The sequence below is a fragment of the Zootoca vivipara genome, chromosome 1, assembly GCF_965207765.1.
Source record: "Zootoca vivipara chromosome 1, rZooViv2.hap1.1, whole genome shotgun sequence".
NCBI lineage: Eukaryota > Metazoa > Chordata > Lepidosauria > Squamata > Lacertidae > Zootoca > Zootoca vivipara.
The window spans coordinates 75,824,170-75,844,611 of NC_142582.1; the positions used below are offsets into that span (position 1 = coordinate 75,824,170).

General features: G+C 42.3%; 1 protein-coding gene across 3 annotated transcripts in view; it reads right to left on the bottom strand.

Moving 5' to 3' along the window:
- Window positions 1–20,442, bottom strand: part of NELL1 (neural EGFL like 1) — a 376,722-nt gene that overhangs the window by 310,166 nt on the left and 46,114 nt on the right. For all 3 annotated transcript variants that reach the window (XM_035117446.3, XM_060275202.2, XM_035117428.3), the window contains exon 3: window positions 2,332–2,482. In XM_035117446.3, coding sequence (XP_034973337.2) covers window positions 2,332–2,482 — 151 coding nt within the window. The remainder of the gene's footprint in view (window positions 1–2,331; window positions 2,483–20,442) is intronic.

Below are 20,442 nucleotides of genomic sequence, written 5' to 3' on the forward strand. Positions count from 1 at the left end.
GATCGAGATTCAGCTGAATCCGCTGCACACCACTAACAGAGCTGTCATAACTTTTTCTGTCATCTTACTTCAGTGTAAGTAGTCTGAGGCTATTTTATGTGTGGAAATAACTGGTCTCTTTTATCTGTTTTTAATATTGTATTTTAAATTGCTGTAAATTGCCCTGGGTAAATTGGCATCTTGCGGGGGGGGGGTAAGAAATCTAATAAACAATAACACTAATATTGCTACTAATGCCGATGATGATGATGATGATGAAAATTATAGTATAATTTTATTGTATACTGGTGTTTTTGTATCTGTGAAATGCTTGGCAATTTTGAAATGTTAAGTAGTATATAAATGATAATAAATAACAGCTGCTCAGATGTTACTAGCCTGGAGATGGAAAGAAGTCCCTACCAGAGAGGAATGGCAAACTAAGTTATTAGAGTATGCTGAAATGGCAAAACTGACCAGGAAGCTCAGGAACCAAGAAGACCGAAACTTTAATAAAGAATGGGGAAAATTTAGAATTTACTTGGGAGACCACTGTAAGCAGATGAAAACATTAGCAGGATTGCAACAACACTTGTAATGTACCAAATCTTATAGACAAAATGGAGAGATATAAAATATGGATTACTGAATAATATGAAGTTGAAAAGGTTGACAATAAGACCCATGGAGGAGAAGGTGGAAAGTCCAGAGATTTGGAGAAATCTTTAAATATGGATATGTATTTTGTTACTGTTATAATTCTATACCTGTAAAATCAAATAAAAAACATTTCTAAATAAATAAAGGGATGCATTCAATTACAGGAATACCCACAGTTCATAGAAATTCACCAAAATATTGCTCAATAATAATAATAATAATAATAATAATAATAATTTTATTATTTATCCCCTGCCCATCTGGCTTGGTTTCCCCAGCCACTCTGGGTGGCTTACATATATGCAGCATATGGTTCCATATGTTCTGTGTACTGTATTTGGGAAATGTGTTCAGTTAGCACCCAGGCAATGCTGTTCAAAGTCTTGGGAACATCACCTGCCTCTTAAGGAACGTGACTCTCTCCCTCTTTCTTTCTCAATCTCTATGTTAAACCTATGGCACTGGCTAAATTAATAAATTTGATCTACTTCTCTTTTGACTCTGCCTGTACCTATTTTGTACTTTACAGGACTTCTGATGTTCTGTTGTCATTGCTATTATTATGTTATTATTATGTTTTTATTCATTAACAACCCAGTGGCTTTACTTTAGGGGAAGTACCTAGAGTTAAATGTGTTTGGGTTTTTTTGAAAAGTGGCTAATAAATTGGAGAACAAACAAAATAAATAAAAATGACAGACTACCAGACAAGCAGTTCTTTTCTCTCTTTGCATGCTTCTCTTTTTGGCAGGGAGTGTCATGCTGAGATAACAGCAGCTCAAATGTGCTTGTGAGAAGTCATTCTAAGGCAGGGATGGGGAATCTCTTCATCCCAGCAGGACAGAACTTTATCTCCCCAACCCTGGTGGGCTACATTTGACACCCACAAATCACCTGGCATCACTGTGACACCAGGTGATTGACAGGTAGGGGAGATAAAGATCTGCTGCATGTCAGGAATTCAAAGCGCTGAGCTGGGCTTGCAGGTAGCCCTGCTTGGTGCTTTGAAGTACCACTGAGGCTGGGTATAATTCCAAGCCTAATCTCTGCAGGGATTGGGGAACTCACTGGATTGGCGTAGCTCCAATCCAGTGGGTTTGGAGTTACTGCCTATCAGCTGATAGGCAGCAGCTCAAAACCTGCTGTCGCAAGGAAAGGAAAAATACTCCTTTTTTAAAACTGAGCATATATATATATATATATATATATATATATATATATATATATATTTACAAAGAAGCCTGCAAACCCCCTTGGGAAGTGCTATGCAAGGACACTTCCAAACTCTGTGCTTTGTACCAACTGATTGGTATTTAGGAATCACTGTAGAAGCGGCTTTGCAGGCACTGCCAACTGGCAGTGCAAAGCCCCATTCAGCTCAGTCCCAGCTTTTCCTGCCCCTCATCTGATGTCATCTACGGCATCAGGTGAAGGGCAGGTAGGTGTGGCTTGCCCCAAATGACCTTGTGGGCTAAATAAGGCCTGGAGGTTCCCCACACCACTGTTCAACGGCATAGCATTCCTGCCTCTTTGTATAACAAAAATGAAGAATCTAAAGTCAATTAAAACAATATACTTAATTTCCTCACTGGCTTGGTGCCTTAATACAATATCAGCATAAAACATTAAGTGGACAATGTATTTTTATTGGTTTTCAGCAATGATTTACATAAGCCACGGGTTTCCCCTTACCTGTGCTCCAACTCTCGGATGGACAGAATGACTCCTGAAGTCGACACCTGCTGCTGTAGGGTGGCCAGAAATGTGAACTCACTTTTATTCCGGAAGAGCTGAATTAACTTCTCACTAGAATGGGGTGCTGCATGGATTTCTCTGTCTACAGCTAAAAAGAAGAAGTTGGGGGAGAGGAAGAAGCATACTGTAAAAATGTTTACATCTGTAGAAGTAAGAAAATGCTTTTCATTTTTGTCCCCTGTAGATATACTCTTCACTCTGGGGGGCTTGTGCCCTATGTGTGCTACTGCAGCAATCATGTGTAAAAACAGAAAACATCATCTTTATCAGTGTGCCCCATTTGTCACACTGACAAGTTCACAATCAGACATGCACTGATTTTCTGACAAAGTTTCTGACAGGGGATGCTGAGCAATTCAGGTCTGCTGTGAGAAGATTACATTGCTGATTCATGAGGTGTGCCAAAACAAGATAATAAGCTCCCAAATTCAGAGGGTCTGGCTGGTCCCCGAGTCACTTGCTAAGCTCAAATTTCAATTTCACTACTGTCTCAGTTACTCTCTTTCCATAATACATCTAGAGAATCTGTCCTTGTACCATATGCAGGCAGAAATGCATTATTGGTGGCAATACTCTATCGACGTACTTTTGACTCCCAAATGTATTTATTTTAATGCACTGGTACACATAATATACTTACAGGAACAAGCATCATTTCTGGAACATCACTGTTTAAACAAGCAATATGTAGATGTTCGTGCAATATTTATTAGACCACAATCTGATGTTTAGAGATGCATACCATTCCCTATCCAAGCAGGAATAAGGCAACACTACAGCATTCAACTTAAAGCCACATTTCCTTCATATCTTGTTGGTTAGGGATAGGAAAGGAGTAATGAAATCAACAAATGGCATCTATATTAAAGAGAAGGAATCACCCACCCCCCAACCTACATTTCTATTTTGCTGCCTTTCAAAGCAACAACTCTGTCACATATTTTGAGGACTAGTGTCCATTTATTCCATTACTTGTTTTTAAAGCCACATGACATGACAGAACAATCCAGATTTTAAGTGTATTATTATTATTATTATTATTATTATTATTATTATTAGGTTGCCCAGCCACCTAATATTTCTATTAGGGTTCTAATAAGGGTTCTTCCTTGAACAAGCAATGACAGCAGGTGCCTGCAAAAAGTGGGTGTGTTATAAGTCCATTCTTCCCTAGACAAAACCTAGTGGGTCAAAAGGCAGAGGCCACCAACAATTCTTTATAGCTATTGCATGTGCTAACAATTCTTCTGTCACCAAACAATACCAACCCCCCCACAAGATCTCAATCATGCCAGTGTTTGAAAAAAGCAAAGGTCCTGACTGCGTCTCCTCAACCTGGTCCTTGGACCCTTGTCAGCATAAAAAAGTCCACGAGAAGAGTGTCCTTGCAGAGTATTTTCTGCTTTTATTCTTAAAAGTCTTTATCTGCAAAACAACCAACCCACACATCAACACTACCAGCTTTCTCTAACCAACCAACCAACCAACCATCCCACACCCAACACTAACATTGACCACTCTATATATACAGGTACAATTAGGTGAAAGGTTGCAGGAGTCATTGTAGGCCGCTGACTCATGCTGACTTAGTTCTTTTAGCATCAATGAAACAGTGGCCAATTTTTAGCCATGACAGAGGACTGTGCCAAGTGCCAGTGTATAGAAATGCCGTATACCTTCCTGCCGCACTAGTACCTATTTATCTCCCTGCCCTGGTATGCTTTCGAACTGCTAGGTTAGCAGATGCTGGGGCAGAGCAATGAGAGCTCACCCCATTTCGCAAATTTGAACTGCTGACCTTCTGATCGGCAAGCCCAAGAGGCTCAGTGGTTTAGACCAGTGCCACCTGTGTACCAGAGCCTTTACCTCTATGGTCCTAAAGACAAACTAGGGGTAGCCTATGTGCTGTCCTCCAGATGTTGTGGACTATAATTCCTGGCCATTAGACATGAAGGGCACTATGTTGGCTATTTCTGCATATCAGAAATGTCACATGCTCCTAAATTCAACAGAAAACTTTGAACTACAACTGCTAACAGCAGTTTAAGGGCCAAACTAGATGTGCTATTAAATGGAGGGTTTCCTTTCAATGCAAGCAATAGCTCCCAAATAACTTGTTTTCTTAAGACCACAGAAGGGAAGAGAAAGGCTAAACACCCTCCCCAACACTTGCTACAATCCTGATGATTATCACCAAACTCCAGCAGCTGCTATTTTTTTATTTTTTAAAAAAACACTTTTAGGTACAAGATGCCCTAAGCAAGGCCATTTAAAATACTGAGCTCATCCTAAGAAGCAGAAATGCTACATGGAGTGTTGTACAGTGGCTACCCCCTTGGCCCCCAGATGTCACCAAATGTCATGCAAAGGGTTATATCTGGTACAGTGCTGGCTGGGGCTGACAGAAGCTGTGGTCCAATACATCTGGAAGGCACCAAGTTGGCCAAGTCTGCTTTAAATACACTGCTCAGAGATTTCTAAAACAGTAAGTGATTAATAAAAGCTTTGAAATAAAGAAAGGAGCCTTCAAGGAGCTAGGAAAAAAATAGGTGCCACCAAAAGTGCTTCATTCTTGAAATTCTGCACCTTCAGTTATCCATAATTTAGTTAGTCTCCAAGTCTCATTTCTCATGGGAAAACGAAATACATTATGCCATAGCAGCCAAAATTCACATATATATCAATGATTCTACTTCCATCACAAAATTATACTAAGTAATGGAAGAACAGGGAGAATCCTCATCTCCCTATTCCTTTCCTTGTAAATGATTGATGTATGTCCCTTAGCCATCAGATTTGATTATCCGCATTTTGAAGCATACCGTGTTTCCCCTATTTTAAGACGTAGTCATTATATAAGCCATAGCAGGATTTTAAGCGTTTAGGAAATAAAAGCCATACCCTGAAAATAAGCCATATCTTAAAACCTTGTACAAGCCTACGTGCGCTGAAGTGGCCTCTAGTGCATAGAAGCGGACGCCACAATAATAGCACGCGGAGTGCAATGGGGGTCGACGCCCACAAAAGGATTGCAACCAGCCTAAATCCCGCGCAGCGCAAGCCCGCGCGGGCTTCCGCGCAAATAATCCCCAGCGTGTGCAATGGAGCAAGTGCGTCGAGGACTGCAACTTTGCAGCGCCATCCCAACTAGGTCGAATTCTGTGGGTCTTGTAGCCACGCCACCCCCACCCCCAGGTAAATGGGGCCGGGATTCAAGGGGCCACGAGGAAGTCCCTCGGACGCGAACAGGCAAAGCGAAAGAAGCGCGGCTTTCCTTACTAGCGCTCGGTCATCCTCCAGCTTCCCACATAAGATCAGTGCGCCTGCTGCGATCCCACGACGGCGACGGCATTCCCATATTCTTCCGGCTTAAGGAAACCTTGGAGGACGGCGAGGCGGCTCGCTCATGGCGCTCCCGAGCGGCCTCTCGGCGGGAATGGAAGCAGCCAAGCGCCTCGGTCGCTCTCGGCGGCGTTGCGCAACTCTCCGCCTCCTTCCTTTGTGTAGGTCCGGGAGAGGGGCAGGAGAGACACCCCCGGCGGGAGCTGCCTCTTTCCACGTCGGGGACTGGCTGCAAAGGAGGCTCCCCAAGCGGCTGGGTCTGGGCCGCAGGCGGCGGCGGCGCTGAGCGCACGGACACGGCCCACGAGGCGCGAGGAAACGGCCCGCCTCCCTGGCGAGCCTCTCCGGGCGCTGCAGCATCTCCGCGCCCACGGCTGCTCTGCGCGGCGGGAAGAGGGAGCAAGAGGACGCTGGCGAAGGCTCGCCGCGAACTGCTGCCCTCTCCCGGGTGCCGCGGGCGTAGCCGATTTGGCAAAGGGCCCCCGGGACCACCGGGGAAGATCAAAGGCAGCTTAATTAAAAGCAGCGTCCTGAGAATCAAGGCGCCTCTGCGGAGTGAGCCTTAAGGTACAAGACATCCCCTGAAAATAAGACACCGTGTGTTTTTTTGAGTAAAAAAAAGAATAAGACGGTGTCTTAAAAAGGGGGAAACACGGTAGCATGAATGTTATGAATGACATAAAATTACCTAATTCTTTCTAAACCCTAGTCTTGGGAGATGTCAATGCTTACATCAAAAAAATGTCAATTAGTATTCAAATATATCCTTAAAAACACAAGAACTACTTATTGAAAATCTTTCCCCACCATCAACCATGTTTTAGCTTTTGCACAACACATACAGAGGTACATTTGTTTCAATTTCAATTATGCAATACAGTGGTACCTCGGTTTATGAACACAATTGGTTCCGGAAGTCTGTTCATAAACTGAAGCATTCATACACTGAAGCGAACTTTCCCATTGAAAGTAATGGAAAGTGGATTAATCCGTTCCAGACGGGTCCGCAGAGTACTTAAACTGAAGCGTTCATAAACTGAAGCATGGGTGTAATTGGTTCCGGAAGTCTGTTCATAAACTGAAGCGTTCATAAACTGAAGCAAGCTTTCCCATTGAAAGTAATGGAAAATGAATTAATCCGTTCCAGATGGGTACGCAGCGTTCATAAACCAAAAATTCATAAACCGAGGTGTTCATAAACCGAGGTTCCACTGTATCCATATATAACTCACAGAGAGGTGGGGAGGAAGTCATGCAGATAAGAGCTGAAGGGTGGAGAAATGGCAACAAGATAGCAGGCAGCCTGCTTGGGGTGGTAGGCAGATAAACCGTGGCAGCTAGCCTGTTTATGACACCATGGCAGCTAGCCCATACCATACCACATACTAGCATTGTTCCAAATATAATTCTTTCATCAGAAACTTGTTTCCACTAGTGGGGGGGGGGGATCTTTCAAAGTGTGCAACCAGCAGCTCAACAACCTGAACAAAGTGTAAATGGAGGTGGCTAACCTGTGGTCTATATATACCCTACCAAATTAAAAGATAGTTGTTTTTCTGAGTACAATACATCAAAGATGGCTCACATTTAAAAAAAAATCAGTGCAAGGAAGCCTGTGAGTTTTAATGTGCACTTATACGAGTAAGAAACATGAGATGTCAGCTCAACTGAAGCAAAACTTTGTTAGAGAAGGTACACTCTTGTGGAAGAAAACTGTAATAAATGCCTATCTGTTTCTCAATAAACTGATTGTGCACTAAGGTCCTGTAAATCCTCAGTACTCATTTAATCACTTAAAATGATTTCTTAAAATCTAGTACAGTACAGTTTTGCTCAGCTACTTTGTGGCAACAATCCTTTGTACACTCACTTGTAAGTTACTATATCCAAGCAATATAGTAGCAGCAGCAAATGATAGCGTAGGATTTAAGTGCAACATTGGAGAAAAATGAATAAAAGACTGTCTTGAGGTTTCAACATCAGTTAAATGTAAAGAGTTGACAATGGTCTGTTCAGTTGTTGGAAAATGCCTGAAAAACTTTTAGTGGCTTGTTGAAGTAGTCCGCTCACCCCCTTTTGGGGGTGCGGTGGCATGCAGGACGGCTAGTGACTCCCTCCCGCTGAATGCAGGAGAGCTGGGTGCTGAAGAGTGAGCTTCAACTCACGCTCCTGGCTTGAAGTCTGGCTCTGTGCCATCCTGCTTAACTGGGCAGTGGTAGGCTGTCTTGGAGGGCAGGGCACACTCCGGGGGGCGGGCATGACAGAGCCATCAGGCTTCTCTCAGGTCTGCTCCCAGGGGATTTAAACTGCCCCCCACCCAGTACCCAGCTCTTCTCGTCAGATCAACCCACCCACCCAGTCCTTCAGCATTGCATTTCACATACTGATTGGCCTTGCTATGGCAACAGTGGTCATTGTATTCAGGGCTGGGTAGAATTGGCTATGGCCTGAGGGTTTTGCCTACCTCATAGCAATTGCCACAACTTGGGTGGTTTAGGCATTGGGTAACCAGAGTATTGGATGGAGGGGAGGTGTTGTACATTCGCCTTCCCCTTCTGTTAAAGGGATCCGTGAAGGAGTCACTTCTGTCCATATGCCCAGATAGGGGCTTGGGCTTCAGTGCTCCTCTAGGTGGCAATCCCTATGGAGATCCCCCTATTTGATGTAAGTCATAGGACTCTCCACTGCCGGGTTGACTGTTCATGTCATTTTTGGCAGGCGGGCCAAAAATAAATGGTTACCCATTGCCTATGCCAAACGTCTTCAACTATAGTCAATAAAGTTGTGGCCTGATTTGATCACATTTGATGGTGTGGTGTAATTTATTGATGGAGGAAGGGGGAGCACACAGCCTGGGCCTGCAAGAAAGATGGAGGTGACAAACACTCCAAAATCCTCAAATCAGCAATGGATGATTTAAGGACAATAAAGCAATCTAGAACAAGTTACAGCTTGGGCTAATCTAGGCTACTCTGCCAATGGCCTTTCCTCACACATGCTGTCATTTCAGATGCCACTTAACAAGTAGTTCAGCCACAGCTGCTTTCAGACATCCATAACTATCAGGGACACAACTCATCAAAAAAGGTCTGCTATGCAGGTTTCGTTGAAATGCACATAAATGTATTACCGTGCTGGTGTGCAGCACCCATTCATTTTAAATAGGACTTTAAAAAGTCTCCTGAAGATTGTGCCCTAAAGCAATGTTTTTGACAATGTACAGTAGTGGCACTTTATCCTATATATATTAAAATTATATAGATAAAGCACAGTAACATAATATTACAACATAATAGATTAGAGTTCCAACTCACTAGAGCATATGTAGTACTATTTCACCGCCATTCTGAACCACTGCCATGCGATATACTTTGCGAGAGAACACAGATTTGAAAGAGCTATTTCCAGGAAACACTGTGGTATTTCAGTGCATGTGCCAAAGAATAACAAGCTTAGCACTTGTTATGTTTACTAATCCAAGGCTTGTATTAACAAACCGTGCCTGCCAGCACACAAAAAGAAAATGAGAACTCCTCTTTTTTCTTTAACTGAAACACAAAAACGAGCTATGCAACACAGAACTGCTGAACTTCAGCGATGCTCCCTCTAGATTAAAGGTGCCCTTTCATTTACGGTGCAATCTAATCAAAGTTAATTCTAAAGTCTCATTATTTCAGGAGAGAGTTAATCATATGTCTAATGCTTTCCAATTGCAGTAAATGAAACTTAAGACCTTTTTGACTTTGGCTGGATTATATCCTCACTTAAGTATTTTCAAACATATGATTAAATCTAAATATCAGGCCTCATATGCTTCAAGAGCCACTGTTACTCTGGTCATTAACATAGTCTATTGCTGATGGTGGCTGTTATGCTCTGAAACTGGTAATCATTAAAAAGGTAGCCATGTGTTACTTCCATCATCTTCACTTCTCACTGATGAAACAGGCTCATGCATACAAAAGAATGATCACAATAAATCTGTATTTACGTATCACCCTCTCTAAGTGCTGGTTCCTGTACTCCAGGGCAAGCAATGAAGGCCTAAGTATGTCAGGCAGGCCCTGTCATATAATGTGAGATATTATAACATTACCATAATAGTATGAGAACCAACTCTATGGGAGAAACAATCCCTATGCCTGCTATTGACATCAGAACCAGTCCTATGAGTGTTCCTTATTTACAAGAGTATGACTACATGTGCAACTCAGTAAAATGATAAAATCACACTACTCAGTTTGAATGGAAATCAATGCAGAGAGACTGAACTTCATCACTCTGTCTCCTTTATGAGTTGATAGGTGGGGATTTCAAGCTTTGTTTACTGATTAAATAAGCTCCACCTCAGATGCTGGATTAGGCTGGAATAATTATATACAATATAATATGCATGGAATTCTGGTTAAAATAAAACTGTACACTTATATGATGCCTCCACTGACCATTCCCCTGCCATATGAACTCCCTGGAGCCTCACCTCCCCACTCCATGCAAACTACTAAGCTTGCTTTAAATCATCCCAACCCCAATTTTGAAGCCACTTCTCTCTTCTGTGCAGCAGACCTGCTTCACGCCCATTTTCACCTTCATATCCATGTCCATGCCTACCGCCTCATTTTGTGAAGCTCACCGCCACCACATACTACCCCCATGGTAACTTCCTGCATTTTCATCCTCCCACACATTGCAACAACTAAGCACCCTTTTACCTTCTGCTCAGCTATGAACCATCCCCTCCTATTCTTCAGATGCTGCTGTGCTCCTGCTTTCCTTTTCAACCCCATTCCCATGCCTTTTACTCGGTCCTTTTTTGCAGTCCCCTTTGCACTCCTGTTTTCACCTTCAGTCCTTCTCCCTCCACCCTCCTCCTCACTTTTCTCAACTCTCCCTTGCCCACAGATCATCTCCATTTCCCTGCCTCCTCCTATTTGCAGCATCCTTTGCACAAACACCATGGTGATACATGTTACTGTATATTTAAGATGAAAAGTCAGCTAGTACCGTTAACTTGTGAGTGAAGGTTAAGTTTAGTTGCTGTGTGCTGTACATGCATGAGTGTTTGCTTGTTAATAAAAATATGCCTTCTAAATTATTACACTGTATCTGGAACTTCATGCTGAATACAATACATGATACCAGGAGCAAAATACATGGCTGCCCATGGGAAGGTACTATGGAAAACTTGAAGCTAACACAAGCAGTGGCGTAGCTAGCTAGCTGCTCGGATGCCCAGGGCAGTGAGCACACCCAGCGCCCAGGGGCTGGCCACCCATGGAGTGGGGTAAGTTGGGCAGGGCACTCTGGGCAGAGCCTGCATGGAGTCTACCCACCATCTCCCCCTCAGCTGCAGAGTGGCGGAGGGGGGGGCAGTGGGCAGGTGCTCTTCGCTACAGGCAGGTGTGAGCCCCACGCTGCCTTTTCGAACGAAGCGGAGGATGCAGGCATCCTAGCCACTGTGTCACTCCCAAGACGCATGGCTCGGGTGTGCTATAGGCTCCACGGTAAGTGCCACCTCCTGGGTGAGTGGCCCCTGGTGTGCCCCCACCTATGCTGCTGAACACAATAGCCTTTCCCAATTTCCTTCCTGCTGTACCCACACCTTGTTTTGAACTGCCACTTTCCACCCTCTCTCATGCATCTTAGACCTCTGTCATGGTTCAAAATTACAATCCCTCCTGCTTGGTTTCCTCTATGCAAACCTCTTCTTTAGTCAAACTTCTTCAAAGATTTCATATGGGTAATTGTATTCTTGCTAGAATATACTCCCCCCCCCTTTTTATTATTCCTTTAATTTCTCTCCGAGATATTTAACATTTTGCAAAATCTGACCTGTTTGATTTGAGGCTTTTATTCACATTTGCACTGAACTGCTTGTAATGTGGAGAAAAATATATTTGGGGGGGAAGGTGATAAGTGTCATAAAATCCAGCTGTCATACATATATGCTTTCATTCTTATGTTACACCCGGGCAATGGAAAAGTTGCAAATATAATGTCAATTCAGTATGTTGGGGTGCAATTCCATGGCAACTTGCACAAGTTCATTTGCATTGACTTTGGTAGGAATACATCAGTTCAAGTGGCATTTGAATAATGCTCCAGGACTTGGAGCACTGTAAGCCTCAACTGCAAAAAAAGGGAAATAAAAATAAAGACAGGAGTATGCAGGGAAATCACTGCTTCTATTATCAATTGAAAATGACTGTCTCCTTGTAACAGAATGCTGCTTTCGTGGATAATATAGAGCAATACTTTATCCAGTCATCTTCAACAAAATATTACTTTTCAGTTGAATGATAATGCAAGCTCAGCAAAATACACAAAGAAATAAAGACATGACTTTCACAAGCCCAGCTAAGGTAGCTGATTCCCCCACTCAACCCCCTTTAATCTGAAATGCAGGGGTTATTTTAATCAAATCATTGTGTTTCTGAAATCAGAATCAGGTGGGTACTAAGTAGCTTAGTGAGCAAGCAGTGTGATCACATTCTCCACATCAAAGAGAGGCTATTCGAGAAAGGTCTAGCTTAAGAGGGGTTTATATTTACATCAGCAAAAACTTTCATGAGGGAACTGTTTCTTTAATAATCTTGCCACCATTTTCTGTCCACATCAGCACAATAGATAAATTACAGCTGCCATGGAACACTAAGTCACCTCCACAAAGTTGGGGGGGGGGGGAATCTGTTGTTTTTTCAAAGGAGATATTTTGCTACCGTTTGGCTCTTTTCCAACACAGCCCTTTAAACTGACAGCTAATTCATGAGGTGACAGCAGTTGTATTTTGCTCCTGCCCGCCACTGCCTGCCCAAGGTAGCAAGAAAGACTGATTAACAAATCACAGACATACAGCTGCATAGAATGTTCAACATGTCAGATAATAGGACAACTGTCTTAAGTAAACCTTGAAGACTGCTAGATTCACAATTAGATCTAATCAGACATGAATGAACGCACATGCGGAAGTGAGGTAGGAGGAGGGTAAGCAATGTCATCCCCTTTCCCATCCAACCTCACAACTTAAAAGTGCATTCCATAAACTGAACCAATCCTATACTGTCTGAGTGATTTGGAACATTGCATTTTCCTCCACTATTCCTGATCAGATACACACAACATACTGTAAATGCAAATTAAAGACCTTACAGAAACCTATTAAATAATATTCATATATTGGGTCTGGGGTTGGGGACAACCACCTCAACCCACTTCCTCCCTGCCCCTGCCGTCCACAAATATGTTCACTCACCCGGTATATGTTGCCTGCCAGAATAGGGCTAATATTGAAAAATGATTATGAGCCGGAACAACCAATTTCAGTACCATAACACTCCCAGTTTAGCTATTTTAAACTCTGATCTCTCCATTTCTCTCTTGAAAAGGAACTTCTGCAATATGAGGTTGAATCCTGACAAGACAGAAGTAGTGTTTTGGGGGGACAGGAGGCGGGCAGGTATGGAGGATTCCCTGGTCCTGAATGGGGTAACTGTGCCCCTGAAGGACCAGATACACAGCCTGGGAGTCATTTTGGACTCACAGCTGTCCATGGAGGCTCAGGTCAATTCTGTGTCCAGGGCAGCTGTTTACCATCTGGTACGCAGGCTGAGACCCTATCTGCCTGCAGACTGTCTCGCCAGAGTGGTGCATGCTCTAGTTCTCTCTCGCTTGGACTACTGCAATGTGCTCTATGTAGGGCTACCTTTGAAGGTGACCTGGAAACTACAACTAATCCAGAATGCGGCAGTTAGAATGATGACTGAGAGCGGCTGCCAAGCCCACATAACACCGGTCTTGAAAGACCTACATTGGCTCCCAGTACATTTCCGAGCACAATTCAAAGCGGTGGTGCTGACCTTTAAAGCCCTAAATGGCCTTGGTCCAGTATACCTGAAGGAGCGTCTCCACCCCCATCGTTCTACCCAGACACTGAGGTCCAGCGCCGAGGGCCTTCTGGTGGTTCCCTCACTGTGAGAAGCCAAGTTACAGGGAACCAGGCAGAGGGCCTTCACGGTAGTAGCACCCACCCTGTGGAATGCCCTCCCACCAGATGTCAAAGAGAACAACAACTACCAGACTTTTAGAAGATATCTGAAGGCCTTGTTTAGGGAAGCTTTTAATGCTTGATGGATTGCCGTATTTTAATATTTTGTTGGAAGCTGCCCAGAGTGGCTGGGGGAACCCAGCCAGATGGGCGGGGTATTATTAACAACAACAACAACAACAATAATTTGCACTGAGACATAGCTGGGAAATTATACAATAACTTTGCAACGCATATCCACCCATATGCTTAGCAAAGCCTAGTTCCCTTCCTGCCATTCTTCCCAAACTTCCAGGAAAAATAACCCATGACGATGGCCTACCCCTGGGGTCAACATGGTGTCTGCACTCACAAAGGCCTTGCCTAGCACACACAGTGTCCCCTGTCCCCACTGAAATTAGGCTTGAAAAAACATCCTGTTGCAGTGAGTAGAATATGTTATGGTGTGTGCTTGACTGCAGTGTGGGTGTGGTGTCCACAACAGATTCTCTAATTTTCAAAAGTGTCTGCAGACGCAAAAAGTTTGGCAACTCCTGGGCTAATCAGGTTACCAAACCTTATTATAAAAATAGTCTGGCACTGAATGTATTGCCAACCTAAAGTCAGTTGATGAAAGACCTATAGTTCAACTCATGATACTTGATTCTTTGTTTGTTTTAGGGGAGGCACTGAATTTCTGCCTGCCACAAAGCTGTCTTTTTCTAGTATGGAAATACAAATATGGGGAAAGCTTCACCTGTTGTCACTTTTTCTGTCAGACATCTTATTGCTTCTGTGTCTGTGGCCTCTGTTTTATATTTGGGTCCTCTACCTACTACAGACAACGTAAGTTTATATATGACACAAAGTATCAAAAATTATGCAGATTTTTGTCACCTTCTGAAAATGGGGCAGAGGGCCCAATTCATATGTAGTGTATTGTACCCCGAATAAACTGCTGTAAACTGATACCCAAAATAAAGGAATCACAGTACAACCATCTACGCCACATGATAATTCTGCTGGCTGAACTTTGCACCAGCTGAATTTTCCAGACTGTTTTCAAAGGCAGCCCTATGTAATGAACACTACAGTAGTCCATTCTGGATGTCACCAGAATACGTGTTTTATGAGGAACAGCTGAAAAGGGCTTATAAATATGCACAGAACAAGTATTGAACTGAAATATGAGGGCAAAGTCATGAGTGCTGCCAAAAATCCAAGGTAATGTTAAGATTAAAGCAAATTAACCGAAGAGAACCTGGAACCTCAAACATTTTGTGATTAAACAAAGCTAGTCCCATCTGCTCTGAAGTGTACAATAAAACCTCCCATGGTTATAATGGAGCTCAACTACGCTCCAAAGCTCCTGTCATAAGACTGCGGAACTCACTTAGCATACAAGTGAGCAGCGTTGAGACAAGAATGCTTCTGATATATGCATTGGTATGATCCTAGGATACAAAATACTTGTTCTGCCGGTCTCATCTGAACTGTACACGTATATTTTCAGGTGCTAACCTTTTAGAAATACACAGGGGCCTTATCACTCCTTGTGTTTCAAAGGAACTAGTGTCTGCATGTGTGTGTAGTTCAAATGATTTTTACTTGGATAAAAAAAGAGGTATTGTTGAAGCAACTCTAGGTTAAGGGTGGTTTTCCTCTAAAGATTTTTCAAGTGCTTTATGGGTTTGGCACTGCTATCTCTACAAAGATTTGTTCAATAACAAACGCAGGGCATCCTGTTGTTGAACAGCACTGCTTTATCATTCATAGCTATTTGTAATAAATCACTTTTTATATATGTTGCTTCAAACACTGATTTTCAAGTATAAGATTTGTCAGTACTGAAATGCTCTGTGATTTTAATATGCAAGCCTCCTACAGAGATGATGTCTCATTTTAATTATTGTTTCGGTTTAATGGGTTTTCATTAAATTAGAGGATAGAGCAATTACCAGGGTGAACAGCTAATGTTTCAAAGGTAAGATCTCATGGCTCTGCAACAAAGGCAGAGTTGAAAAAGAGAGGAGAGTGAAGCATATTACAATATGCTCTTTTAGCCTGGATATGCAAAATTATCTGGGACTTTTTCTTACTAGACTTAAGCATTACTGTCACACTGATATGCAGACTTGTATAAACCAATTTACAACAGGCCATCTTTTAACCAAACTAACCAGTCATTGGGAATTATGCTGTTTATTCTGTATGATTTCCAAATTAGAAGGAAACAGACTTGGGACTAAGAAACCAGAAGAATGTCTTATGAAATGGGGTGTTATTGCTTCTCATTTTCACCTTCAGCAGCACTTCCCACTCCCAGTAATTTGGGCTGCAATCCCATACCATTGTTTTATTTAAAAACATGTATATATTACCTTCCGTACTAATTCCAAGCTGACCTACAACCTTAAAAGTCAACCAATAAACAAAATGTAAAATCAATAACCACACATTACAACAAATTCATAAATTCAGTAACCAGAACTGTTCTCAAGGCCAGGTATCGGTACCCCCAAAGGGGTGAATCAATGCGTTTTCAGGAGGCACCAAACAATCAATAAGTTTGGTGCCCACCTTATTTTTAGGAAAGATGGTACCATAAACCAGGTGCCAGGGCAGAGAAGGTCCTCCCCTGGTTGCTGCCAGGTGTAATTCTGCAGGTACACTGGCCTATATTGGCATAGGCATTCCCTTGTGCAATGATGCACCAAGTCATTCAGGGCTTTATAAATCAACAGAAGTAATCTAAAAGATGGCCTGATAGCAAATTGGCAGCCATTCACTGCTGGTTTGTCTGGAAACAGACCACAAGCCCAGATTTTGCTATGCTGAGCCAAATGATGGCTTAGCTCCCAGTAACACGGTAATAGCAGAAATGGTGGAACAGCAAAGCAATCATAATTTTAGCCCTGTGCATCAGGACACTGCTAATTTGCCTTTAAAACATAGTTAAGGGTAACTCTGGTTTAAAATGATGCGAACTAGTTCCCGTTTGAATCTATTTAGATGTCTGAAGAACTAACAAAAATAAAATAACTTTGTGGCAAATGAGTCATCATGTAATTATGTGCATTAAGTTTTAGTATGGATGAGTAAACAAATGCTGAAGTAGGGCACTAGGACGAAGGCATAACGACAGTCGCCTGCATATGCACACATTACTGTATCACAGTACATTTTAGAAAGCATATCTTTAGGGAGCTATTTTTTTTCAAAGTGGTACAGTTTCAATTGTTCACAGCACATCTATAGCATCAAAAATCATACTCAATTCTATAACCTATTAGTGCAGATAATTTGTGATATTTACAAAGCTTTGCGTTATTTGCTGGTATTACATAAACATTTTATTAATCAGAATCGTTTTTAAAAGTAGTGAATGCTATGAGATTCTCATTTCTCTTGTAACACTACACAATTTTTCATATATAGGAAACAGTAAAATTAAGATGATCTAGAAGTGAATCAACTTGTTGATCTCTTATGTTTACTCCTCTGCCAGCTGAAATGCTTGAGAAGGCATAGTACCACTAAAAGCACATAATCTGCTCTTAAATCATGTGAGCTAATCAAATTACATGCCTTGTTAACTAATTAGTTCAGGAGTCGCTGATTGCAAGGTCTTTTCCCACACTTTATTGTTATTGCCCACAAGGTGTTATAATTTTATCACTCCCTGAATAATGTTGCAGTTCTTGTTTTCCAACTTTTCGCAAGAATGATTTAAAAACATTTAATAGTACACAGCAATGAAACGAAGTCACCAGATCCAATGGCTTTGTGCAGAGAGCACTGGGAGAAGAAAATTATTTGCAAGCCTCATTACAGATTTACTATCCTTCCTGCAGAACCGCTGTCCATTTTAGAGATCTAATTTCAATTATGATAAACATTAATGTCACACTAAATAATGAGATACTGAAATTTTTGCCAAGGCCAGCCTAACAGATATTTTCATCTATAAAGGGCATTTTCAGATGAATCTGAAGTTAAAGCTCTATAAAAGTGAAGATTTTAAGATTATCCTCCTAAAACTGTGATTCAACATATTGCATTTGGAAGTACATTTATGAGGAACTCTGAGATAAGGCTGCTTGGATTTTAGCATTACTGGTAGTTTATGCCTTTTTAAAAGCACTGGTGGAGTAGATTGAATATATCCTCAGATTTCACAAGTATAACAAACTTCCATACCACGTAGCATATGTTAAGAGTCGTCCTACACACAAGTAGGACCTTGGCAAAGACACATGCCCAACTGGCATGTTCTCTCCCTCCTGGTCAATCGTTCGGGAGCTTCAAAAGCTTTCTCCACCCCGAACATCACAGCGACTGATGCCAAAAAAGCATTAGCATGCTTAGGGATCCGCAGAGTCTTCGCAGTTTGTGTAACAGACCTCAGCAACTCAGCATTTGGCTAATCTATTTTATTTACATATAAACACATACAGAACACTGCAACATGGCTCCATCTCTCTATAGCATCAGACAGCAAAGAGAAAGAACAAAGGGCAATAGTCCCACTTCACAGAACACAGTAACACAAACATCCTGTCTCCATCACTTCCCATTCTGTGGAATGAAAAACATACACTGTCATGACTGCAGACACGGGGAATAGTGGTTAAGAGCAGTAGACTCGTAATCTGGTGAACCGGGTTCGTTTCCCCGCTCCTCTACATGCAGCTGCTGGGTGACCTTGGGCTAGTCACACTTCTTTGAAGTCTCTCAGCCCCACTCACCTCAGAGTGTTTGTTGTGAGGGAGGAAGGGAAAGGAGAATGTGAGCCGGCTTTGAGACTCCTTTGGGTAGTGATAAAGCGGGATATAAAATCCAAACTCTTCTTCTTCATACACATTACCTAGGTTCAACTATTTTCTCCTGTACCTAATGTGCAATCAATTCACACACAATACTATATATATTTACCACATGATGGGCACCAGGGTCTCTGGTCCTACCTGCATAGCCAGTTCCAGAGTGTATTGTTGGGGAATGCTCTTTGGCATTTGTGCTAGGCAGTGTTGCGAGCCATTAATTTGCTCCCAGTGCTATTTAACATCCAGATGAAGCCTTTGCAAATGGTCATTAGGTAATTTGAAGCTCCCTTTCCCCTGCAACATCTGGAGTAGCCATGCAGCTTCTGGATCAGTGTCTGACCACAGTGGTAGGCTGAATGAAAGCTAATAAACTGAGTTTAATTTCTGGCATGGAGGCCCCCGGTGGGCAAGTGGCTCATGTGCCCATGAGCTAGGTCAGTTACCTGATCTGAACAGGGTTGCCTTCCCCCCCCCCATCTGAAGGAATAGGTACATAGTCTAGGGCAGTGTTTCTCAACCAGTGTGCCTCCAGATGTTTTGGGACTACAGCTCCCATCATCCCTAGCTAGCAAGACCAGTGGTCAGGAATGATGGGAGTTGTAGTCCCAAAACATCTGGAGGCACACTGGTTGAGAAACACTGGTCTAGGGGTGTTCCTTGATCCACCTCAGTCACTCAGTGGATAGCAAGGGCTCCTGGGGGTTGAGGCACTGTGGGTCCCCCCGACATCACATTTGGAGTCCTCCGGAGCAGGTGATGCTTCTGGTGGTTTGGACTACCATTTATCAGTTTTGTGTGGTAAGATAGCTGTAGATGTTTCTGGACCAACATTATTTAGCAACTATGGCATTGATAACCTCAAGACTGGATTACTGCAATGCATTCTATGTGGGTCTTCTTTTGGGCTTAGTCCAGATTCTGAAACTGCATGCAGCAGCTAAGATGTGGTCTGGGACATCCCACAGACACCATATATCACCTCTGTTGACTGTCAGTATGTTACAGAGTACAGTTCAAGGGTTTGCATTTATCTTTCATAAAGCCCTAAACAACTTGGGACCAGGTTACTTAACGGACTTCTTCACCCCAGTGAAAACTGATCCACTTTGTCTACTAGGGCATTGCCATGCCTAGTATCAAGCAAAAGTTTCCCCTAAAATCTCAAAGCCACACTGTTCCTGTCCCACATTAACTGATTTTCTTCTGTTTATACTTAGAGAGGATCCTGGAGATATTTCTGTCAATTTCCTGTTCTCTGGCAAACCAGCTCTCTGGACCACTCACAGTCAATCCCAATTCAGTTGAAGAGAGCTCGTACCAATAGACAATCCTTTATCTAAGATTCTGACAAATTTTTTAAAAGTATGTTTTCTCTTCAACCATTTATTTGGAAATGGTACAAAGTGTTTATTCCTTTGCAGTTATTCTAGAAAGACCATTAGCAGCCATTTTAAAATAGACTGTAGATATTTTGCAACACCGAAGCTTATAGATTAAGCAATTGCTTAGGCCTCTAGAACATTATGTAACAGACATAAATTTTGCAAAAAGATAACCTGCAATCAATTCAGATTTTAACTGAAGATAAATGCATGGCTCACTTAAAACTAAAGCAGGCTAAATTGTCTTAATATTTTGCTTTGGCGACATATATATTTAGGAATATGTCCAAAATGAATTCTGTACGAATGTGAACATGAAACCACCTGAACTCATTTTATTGGCTTTGCTTCTTTTCTGTTGATATATGCTTCTGGGTTTAATGGATTTAAGGAAGAACCTGAGGATGGAGCTCAGGGTGAGAAACCTATATTCACAGGAACAGGTATGGATTTTCTTTAGTTACTGTAAATTTAC